Source organism: Dermacentor silvarum, chromosome 7 (assembly GCF_013339745.2).
Source record: "Dermacentor silvarum isolate Dsil-2018 chromosome 7, BIME_Dsil_1.4, whole genome shotgun sequence".
Classification (NCBI taxonomy): Eukaryota; Metazoa; Arthropoda; class Arachnida; order Ixodida; family Ixodidae; genus Dermacentor; species Dermacentor silvarum.
In genome coordinates, this window is record NC_051160.1 from 150,088,741 (window position 1) to 150,099,417 (window position 10,677).

Sequence of the window (10,677 nt, forward strand, 5' to 3'; positions counted from 1 at the left end):
AGGCAGTCGGAAGGAGCCGACACATCTTGAAGCGCGTTGAATGTGGCGATGCGTGTAGGTGCTTGTTTGTAAACTAATCTGTCTGCGTTTTGTAACTGTAGCGACAACAAAACATAAACCTGTTATGGATAACTAGCCATCGTTGTTATAGTTCAAGACTTATATAGTAGATTTCTGTACATATGAGAGACTGCAATGGAAACCTAGACGACCGCTATACCATTGCTAAACCCCGTAGCAAGACCAGCTGAACGCTTGGTCATGCGGTGTACTTTAGGTGAATTCATGATCAACGACACACGCCAAGGGCTATTAATTCCCGCTTTCGTTTGCTTTCGTGAAACTGTAGCTTGTTTAGGCGACTCAATCCGCTCTTTGTGTGTTACAACGATCTAAAGTTTATCCTACAGGGACTTCCCGAAAACCTTAAGGGTTCGCTCCCGCTGCATATTGTTTTGTGTTTGTTTTTTTCACAGGAAATGAATTTTGGAGACCCTATAATCAACAATATGATGGTCTTTGCCCGCGTGGATCGCTGGAGAAAAATACGACCGGCGTCTAGTCCAGCGTTTACCACTGGTAAACTGCGAAAGGTATGTCGACTCCATGATGGCATTTGAAGTTACTACCGCGAGATTGAAATCAAAAAAGCGTTAAGACAAGAAAGTACGAGCGGTAAGAGCCGACGCTAGTCTTCTTGCAGCTTTTCTGAATATTTGGTTGAGCAAGGTCGTGCAAGTCGTCCGAGGCGTAGCCCAACACCTGCGCGGCAGTTTTACATGTGCGTGATGACTGCGTTTCAATTCAGGACGAAACGGATAAGTGTTCGGTGTGTTTGTGGATCATTACGTGTTCCCTTTGATAGAAGCTTTAGTTGTGTGGGTATCGCTTGAAGCATCGTACGTGGATGCAAGGACGTTGAGTACATGGCTACACTGAAAATGATTTCTAAATGCGCACCATGTGTTTCGCCCTATATTCGATGTAGCGCGTCGATCTCGTAGGTCCCCGAGACCCTAGGTCCCATTCCTGTCTATAATAATGACGCTGGACCTGGTTATCTCTGTCTATAGCATAACAACGAAGCATAGTTTTAATGACATCTTTCTTCTGGCGTCTTAAAGAAAGCAAAAGGAGGGAACAAACTTTTCTTGCTTATTATACTATATTTAGGACGCGTAAAGTTTAGAGGGGAACACAAAAGTTATGAAAACAAACTTCAACAATAAATAATAGCAAATTGTGGCAACGATCGAACTTTGCGCCCAGGTTCTGCATTTATATGATCGCAGAGGGGCATATACAGATGGTGAAGATGATACCAATATTGAAACATTACTACCGGTCGCAGGTCATACATGTTACTTTAGATAAAAAACGGCTGAAATGTGGGATATTTACGCACTGCCCATGAACACACGCACTAGCAGTAGGCGAAAATGTGGAGACATGCTCACGCTGTTTACAAAGCATTATTCTGTCTCATGAACTGTGAAAACTCCACTGTGCAATGCACTGCGCAATGTAAACTCCAGAAGTGCCTTCGTCGGGCAGTGTTGAAAAGTTGGATCGCGCCGAACAGAATCGCTTGACCAGAAGCGCAATCTATCCATACTTGGCGCAGATGCACGAGTTGATTCAAGATTGCGTGAAGATCACCTGCGACCACCTCAGTGCCGCCGCAGAAGAGGAGAGGGACGCCGACATGAAAAAGTGAGCCCAACCGGGTGACCGCTATACGCGTACAAGAATAGCAACAACGCGACTGCTTGCACTACACTATCTCTCTTTTTTATGAATATACACTTCGATGTTTACTAAGTTAATAGGTCTAAGTATTTTAACGCATACAACTGGAACACTTAGTGCTCCATACTTGAAGATTGTACAGCACTAAAGAGAATGAAGCGCAAGGGACAATAAGGACGCAAGTATTGCAGAAGAGGCACAACAATATCGCTCTGTATATCTCTTTTCGACCTGTGTCCACCATGTCCATGTCTCGGCACCTGAAAATTTATTTCATATAAACCTTGATTTAAAAAATTGTTGCAGTTTCACCCGAAAGGCGAAGCATCAATTGCGATAGCAAATTAGTATAGAGCTATACGGAGTAAGGATAGTAGTTTTATCAGCTGTATAAACTTGGACATGCAGCAGCACCAGCAACGCGCAGAACTGTTGTCGACGCCGTAGGCGTTTTGCCCGCGTTCGCACCGAACGCGCGCGGCGTTGGTCACTGTTGCCAGGGCCTCTGGGGGCGGCTCGGAGGTTTTCATTTATAAATACACATTTGGTGCCACAGCTAAACGTCGCCTGCCCTCCCTCCCTCACGTCCCCCCACGGCCTTTTGGGCGACGGAAGAAGTCGCGTTTACTCTCTATATATGGTAATTGCAAAGGAGGAAAGATACGCTTAATTCTGCAGCCCTTCAGGGAGCAGGGCGCAGAACGCGCGTTTGCTCTCCGACGTGCATTCGCTCCCCGTGAAAGCGCGCGTTCCTCACGCCCTTTCACTCGCACATACAGCGTCCGCAGCGCGGCGACCATTTCATCGCCGTTGACGTCATATGGAACCTCACGGCGATGGCGACGGTGACGGCGACGCCGACGGCAGAAAACCGCTTTGACGTGCCCATATAATTGCTATAGCAATAAAAGAAACTTTTTCTGATGGACTACCTATGACATATGCATGAACAAATCGGTTTGCACGTGCCTATTTATCGATCAACGTTACATTTGTCAAAGTCCAGAATTCAGGCGTGAAAAAGAATCATGCAGATCCCACGTATAGATGGGATAGAAGCATTTTGCAGGTAGCTGGCTATGGCATCGATCCTGGCGCGGCGCGCCTCGACTGGCTCTTTGACTCTCCCGATGACTTCAAGCAGGCGCTCATTGGGGTGTTCGGACATGCTATGAGAGTCAGAAAGAACGTGTGCTTGCCTAATTGCTCGATCATTGTGACCTCGTTCGCACTTCCTCTGCGCAAAGTAGTACCTCAGTATAGTGCGGCATCCTCGAGCTGCTCAAGTAAACCTATGACAAACGTTATGTCCGAGTTGACGCAATTCTCGACGAGGCTGCGTTTTTCCACAAGCTTCTTTGTGAGCGTGATGCTTTTTGAATCGCTGTTCGTGCGGAGGCAACCACCATCTGGTGTCCCGCAGCCGACATAATCTTCTTACGGCACCTCCAGTACCGCCAGCACCATCGGCTTCGGAGGATGGATGGATGGATGGATGGATGGATGGATGGATGGATGGATGGACGGACGGACGGACGGACGGACGGACGGACGGACGGACGGACGGACGGATGGACAGATGGAAAGTGCCTGAAGTTCGCAAAGAATGCTTCGCATTAAAATGTGCAGAAACCATCGATGACGATTGTCAATGCACGCGAACAACTGAACGCTCTCTAGCAGCGTTAACTTATTCGTTCAGAACTCGTTTTATTAAAGAAATAATGCGCTTGAAGGCGTATATTTCTTTCAGAGAGCACATGTAGGTAGCGTTTGTTGTTTCATTGCGTAATTGGTAGAGTACAGAGCGGTTAACCAGTACATCTGCAGCGGTGCCGGAGCCCTCTTCTGCAGCCGCCACATGGGAGAGGGTGGTGGTAGAAGAGGAGGGCTGTCCTTCTCGAGCATTCCACCACAGCATCTTAACCTTCAGACAGCCCAAAGCTCTCGCGCGACAGCACGTGCTGGTAGGCCCGGCTATTCGCTTCCAAGCATAGCTCTGACCAACGTTCTTAGGCGCTGTCGATGCTGCGAAGGCATGTCTACAACGAAGCAAAGTTCTATACATCCGTATTGTTGCCAACTGCCCATTTTCATACCCTCCGCAACAACCCTGCGTACATAATGAAATTTGACTATTTATTTATTTTATCGATGCAAATACCATATATAGAACTCATAAGACTGCGAGAGCTACGTTCTCATTGAAGGTTTTGTAAACTGATATACTTACTGTAGTGTAGACGTTAGGTAACGAACATGCCCTACATCTCGCGCGAAAGCATGAGCCCTTTTCATAGGCATTGAAAGTCAAACCCCTTGCCACCGACCACTAAAACGGGCGAAAGAGCCAAATAAACCTAGTCGCTTTAAAAAATCTACAAAGTTGAAATCTGGGGTCAAATTCGCAAACTTTTTGTTACCAAGTGCTGCTTGCCAGTAGCCAGTCGTTTTCCTATATGTCTTGAGATAACGATTCGCTCGCATCTGCTATGCGAACAGTGTTAGTGTAAGAAGTTTCTTGTGATTACAGGCCGTGTTTGGGGTTTGTTCTTTTTTTATGACCGCAAAATTTCAGCCACATGTCCTTCACTGTGGAAATTTACTACATAGAGCAACTGCAGATGCATGATGTTTCTATCTGTCCTCTCTCATTTTTTTTCGCACGTTGCAACATGCTGCTAAACCTCAGTACACTTCATATGCGTAGTATTTACTTAAATACAGAGCACATTCATAGAGACGTACCATACGAATTCCTTTCAGGCATGTCACCTAGTTTAAAAAAAAGGCGAAAGCTTGCACTAGGCCACGCAAAGCTCGACACAGCGAAGCTGGCCGAAATGCCGACACCAAGTTAAACCGCGTTGCACTGCCGACAACGCGTTCCGGTAGACCCGTTCCCTGAATGCGTCTCTCTCTCTCTGACTTACGGCCATCACTGCGTGTTGCATAGCGCAGCTTGCCACACCGACACCACGTTCCAATGCCGACACCGCGTTCCACCGCGTTGCAATGCCGACAAAACGCGTTCCAGCAGACCCGCTCAGTGAATTCGCCTTTCTCTCTCTCGCTCTCTCATTTTCTTTATCTCTCTCCCCAGCATAGCGCGCAAATCATCTTCACCTCGCAGAGCATTGGCACGAGCGCGTGCGAGCGCACCAGCTGTGGACGAAGACGACGACGCTCGAACGCAACCATATGGTTCGCATAAATGCATGTTCTGCAAGCGTGGCTGTATAGTCTAGTGGTTACGACGCACGCCTTGGGACCGTGGGTACGCGGGTTTGAATCCCACCTCGGCAAAAAAGTGTATTTCTTTCTTCATTGCTGATGATTATAGTTTCTTTATACGAACCACAAATTACGGCTGGCGTAAGCCGCAAAACACACTGAAGAGCTACAAAAGCGAGAATTAAAAAAAATCGGGAAAAACTTAACACTGAAAAATTTAACCTCAGCCATCGGAATACAACGTGTTGATGTAGCACATGATGTTTTATTATTGCGATAGCAATTATATGGACACTCAAAAGCAGATTTCTGCCATCGGCGTCGCCGTCGCCGTCGCCGTCGCTGTCGCCGTCGCCGTCGCCGTGAGGTTCCGTATGACGTCATTGGGAGATGAAATCGTCGCCGCGCGCCGAACGCTGTATGTGCGAGTGAAAGGGCGCGAGGGGCGCGTCTTTCACGGGGAGGGTGAACGCGCGGCGGAGAACAACGCGCGTTCTGCGCCGTGCTCGCTTAAGGGCTGCAGAATTAGGCGTCTCTTTTTCCTCCTTACAATCACCATATATGATAGAGCAAACGCGCTCTTCTCAGACGCGTGAGAGGCCGTGGGTAGGGGGAGGTAGGGAGGCGACGTTTAGCTGCGGCACCAAGTGCCTATTTATATCTGAGGCTCCAGCAACAGTCACCAACGCCGCACGCATTTTGAGCTAACGCGGGCAAACGCGATGGCGTCGACAACAGTTTCATATTTAAAAATCCACGCTGCTAATTTCAGGTTAATATTATGTTGACCATTTCATTACATCTTGCGCAGATTCTACGGACATTACGCAGTTGATGTTATCGCTCGATGCGCCTTCGGAACCCAAGCTCGATTCGCAAGCTGACACGACTCATCAGTTTGTGCAGGCCTCTCAGAAGGCATTCACAATGTTATTTCACTCCTACACAGCTGCTATCAAGTAAGGACCCTTCACACAACATTAACAACGTTCCAGTCACTATCTATTTGTCTCTTTATTATTTGCATTCCTCTATGCAATTTCGTTCTTCCAGTGCAGCACAGCTTGTCGGAAGCGTCTCAGTAGTTAGCTTCGCTGCTCTCAGTTGACTTCTCTCATCCTGTCTTATCGTAGTAGGAAAACCATGTTTATACGTGCTTACATAATGTGATTAATTTTACCACCTATACCTTGTATGACAGCTCAAAAAACGTTATTCTAGTGCTGTTGCCAGGTCTGCTAAAGGCTCTCAAGATTACTGTGAAGACTGGCGTGCGCTACACTTACTTCAGGGAGTTGTTTCAGCGAATAATGAATGAAAGAAAGGAAAAGAATCAGGTGAGTTGTATATCGTTATTGTATATATCGCGCACGAACACAGACTCTGTTCATGCACACTGCCACCAACCGCGGGCTGGCAGATTGTAAGAAGCATAGGTAGCAGACTGCACGTCAAGTGTCCGCAAACATTTTGTAAACAATTGAAATTTAGTGCGTAGAATGATGAGCTGCAACGAAATATGTAAGGTTTTCTAAGGGGTATATTTTAGCCATTAGGCCTATCTCTCCCAATGAAAGGGACCAAAAAATACAGTTTAGTTTGCATCAGGACTCCTGAGGTGACAGTGCTGCGGTGGTTTGTAGTCAGCAAATATTTTGTTAAAATGAACAAGCCTCAGCGTAAGAAGGCAATCGTCTTACGTATCTAAAAGTTTCGGCGTTCCAGTTAAGTTTTGAAATGCGTGCATTAAACTTCTCTTACACATCTCTGTTGTAGCGCATAGAAGACTTTCTGCAACTCATGATAGAAGCCAAAGAAGGTCGCTTCACAACAGCAGCAGCAAGTTCAACCGACGCAGAGAGCAAGCTGTTTGATATGGGATCCGAAACGAAGTCGGAAGCGAAGTCGTTGTCGAACGGTATGGCCACAAGTTCGGTGCGTTAAATTATTTCGCTATAATTGATAACGCTTCAGTATAATAAAAATATATCGTATCCGCCAGCAAGTGCGAGTTAATGGATACAAGTAATTTGCATATCTTTTTCACGTTATTACCTGGTGCTACACTCGGTACACCATGCGCAACAGCAGACTACTTTTTATAGCATTGATTATAAGAATACATGCCTGTTCTTACTCATACACACGCGCACAGACTTTTTAGTGGACTAACTGTTGTGGGTTCCTTTAACTATAAGGATTTTTCATTCGTGTCCCTCAATAAATACTCCAAAACAGAATAAAAGAATGGTTTGCTCCGTATAGTCAATGTAGTATAAATCGAACATGTGCTGAATGCCGGAGTAACTGGGAGCCAGACGAGGTAAACGTATTTAAATACATTGATAACTGACAGCCGTATACGCTTAGTACTTGCGACCTTGATATAGACTGACATTACGCGTAGTCTGTGATATATATATATATATATATATATATATACTCCGTTATTAACGGTGATTTTTCAGTTAACAGCCATTTTTCACCATGTACCAGTGTGACGTAGTACATCAGTCGCTGTCATACACCATGCACTGAGTACCGCACATGTTGCAGCGTATATCATGCCAGTGTTTTCATATGCAGCTCTCACCGAAGATGAAGCCTTGGCGCAATGCTTGGTGTTTTTCCTTGCCGGACAAGACACAACCTCCTCAACTCTGGCCGGTGCCGCCTACTACCTGGCGCTGAACCCCGAGGTACAGGAACGGCTCAGGAAAGAAGCCGACGAATGTTTCGAGACCCATGTAAGTTTCATCATTGGCAGGACGAGCAACAACTGACATTAACCTGTCACAAATCTAATATTACAGAAGTCGCGTGAACAACGTTGTTTGACGACCCTATCGCCAAATCGCGTTGCTCAATCATACCCTCAAACCACGTTGACGATTTAAGGGTGTCAAGTAGCTATCTAGTTTCCTTGACGGCTCAGTATGAAAGGCAGCTTTCTGTTCACAACATTTTTTCCCGGGTCTTGAAGTTTCTTTCCCTAGCAATTGTGGGGGCAAGCTATATAGATTGAGATCACACGTCATTCTGTAATTTTTCGCACAGGGTCCCGAACCAAGCATTGACGTCATTTCCAAGTTGAAGTACCTGCAATGTGTCGTGTCAGAAACGCTGCGGATGCTCCCCGCCGTGCCAAGGTGATGCTGGCAGTAGCCAAAGGACGTCATTCGGCCATTTTAGTTTGCGATCGCGCGTCTAACGATACAGTTTTGTGACTGAAAACCAATATCTTAATTCGTTTCAGAACTCAGCGGTGCGCTGCCAAAGACTACGTCTTAGGCGATACAGGGATCAAGCTTCCCAAAGGGTCTCCCGTGGTCGTGCCAATCTACGCCATGCACCACGACCCGGAGGTGTTTCCAGAACCCGAACAATTCAGTCCAGATAGGTAATGCGCTGTGGCAGTGCGAGAAATACATATAAAAAGCTGATCACATTAGGAACTGAAGCTCTACCAGGTTCGGACTTTTTGAAAGGATAAGCTTCGAGAACTGAGAGTTTATTGGCAAGAATGCCAATATGAATTCATTAAACGTAAAACGAGCATAATTTATCTGGAAATGGTAGTGGTGGTAAAAGAGAATATGATGCGATGTTATTCAGACACGGTGCACGCAAGTTTCCCTTATTCCCGTGGGGATGAACAATGGAATGTTTCTTTTTTTTTTATACACGCCACGAGTGTTACCATATCTTTCATAATAGCCTTTATTTTGAGCAGCCGTATCGAGGCCAGCAAACAGTCGTTGTAGCACGTTAATGACTTAGTATGATCTTAATTTCACTGTCTGGATGAGATCTTAGTACCATTATTGTTCTCGCTAGAACTTGAGGCTGCGGATACACGTGGGCTCAGCTAGGGCATTGACTTTCACTGTTAACACGTTGCATCAAACAATGCGAATCACGCCTTCGATGGGAAATTGGTGGACACGTTCGTACAATTTTCATTGGAACACTCATTTGTACTGAACGCCTAACCGTGGCTTGTTTCTTGCTTACAGGTTTAACGATGAGAATGTAGAATCTATCCGACCTTACACGTACCTTCCTTTTGGGGCCGGACCGAGGAACTGCATCGGCATGCGCTTGGCTTTGCAGTCAATCAAGCTCTGCCTCCTACATTCTGTGCACAAGGTTCGCTTTGTACCCACGGAAGAGACAAAGGTGAGGATTGCTTGTTTCGGTACCAAATTAACGCACGGTTAGCTAAGCGCCGACAGCGTCAGGCTGTATATTGGTGAAGCAAATAAAGCGGTATTGGGAAAGGGGATGGTGCTTTTCATGCAGTTTCGTTTACAAGTTGTCTTTGACGCACTCGGCGCTTATCCCGTTTGCATTCTGTCCGGTTCCTCAAACTACCCCAGCCTGCTTGCGTTTACTGAAGGAAAATAGGAAATCCACCAAAGCGTTCGCCGTACCGCGCGGGGAAGTTTCAAGCTACATTGACGAGGTGAAAGAGGTTAAGCGATTACTGTCAGCGTTCTAGTCATAACTAAACGTATTTTTTTTTTCTTATTCCATAAGACTTTTGGCCAATTCTTTATTGCGCGCATGCGTCTATAGAAGGAAGCCAAACCAAACCTACCAGCTGTTTGCTATTACGGGTAACTGCTCAAAGCTGCGCAGATTTCAATTAATATTGTTACTTCGGCTTTTTGTTCGAACCAGCTGCAAGAGTAGAGGAAACGTGCAACTTTTACGACAACAATAAAACATCAGTGAAAACTTTATATTAAACATGTTCTGTTGTTTGCAGGTTCCTTTGCAGATCAGATCAAGCCTTGGCACCCTGAGGATCGATGGCACTGTTGTAGGAATACGAAAGAGATCGGATATTCGTGCCTGACGCAGGACATTTTGCCCTACGATGGACAACTTCGTTGAACATCAGTATGCTGTTAGGAAGAAATTTCGCCAACAACCTTTAGCATACAATTCTGCTCTCGAAGTGTCACCTGTTGCTTTATGAAATGTGCGTAAATACGAAGTGCTCTTGGTAATTAATCTGGCTCTGAACTCATTTACTGCGGCCACAGCGGACTCTCACAGCCGACACCGCCATAATTCTTAAAAACAACTGTGCAATGTGCACAACATCGGCTTCGTCGGGTACAGTATCTTCTGCTGTAACTTTTAATATAGGTGCGCAGAGTCTGCATGACGTACAAATTCTAGCGCAATTTGCCAAGATTCAAAGACACGCTGAACCCCTTTGCTCAACAAGGCCTGTCTTAATTCTAAATAAAAAATTTATTCTATGTATATCTCTCTCTTTCCGAGATAATCTGCTCAATAAATGCCCCTCTAGAGTTTCCAGCTACATTAAGGGGGGATGGTACCCGGTCATACAACTTTCACGTTTTTGGCGAATATCTTAACTTCCACAGGCTACAAACAATTCAAAATTTGCACAACTATTTAAATATGTTTCTACTTGTTCCATGTGAAAGTTAGAACAAAAAAGATGAATAATATGGAATTTATAAATACATAAATGAAACAAATTTCTTTGGTGCAGGAACATTTAAAAAATGAAGATTCCTTCAGGAACGACGCAAGTGCTTTCACATCTTCCTTACAACGCGGGGTTTTTACTGAACTGAAATGAATAAATTTCATAAGTGCATTCCTGAAATAATTTTTTTAAAGATTTTGCATTCTAACTAGGCAGTTTTTGGA

The 10,677-nt window shown here is 45.4% G+C and overlaps 1 protein-coding gene across 1 annotated transcript; it reads left to right on the forward strand.

Moving 5' to 3' along the window:
• The first annotated feature begins 452 nt into the window (after positions 1-452).
• On the forward strand, positions 453-9,998 carry LOC119458588 (cytochrome P450 3A19-like). Its single transcript, XM_037720428.2, has 10 exons — positions 453-593; positions 1,625-1,713; positions 5,795-5,942; positions 6,205-6,320; positions 6,760-6,901; positions 7,570-7,730; positions 8,041-8,132; positions 8,240-8,383; positions 9,000-9,162; positions 9,755-9,998. Exons 3-10 carry the CDS (start codon positions 5,831-5,833, stop codon positions 9,842-9,844), a joined length of 1,020 nt encoding a protein of 339 aa, XP_037576356.1. The 5' UTR covers positions 453-593; positions 1,625-1,713; positions 5,795-5,830; the 3' UTR covers positions 9,845-9,998.
• Positions 9,999-10,677: the final 679 nt, after the last annotated feature.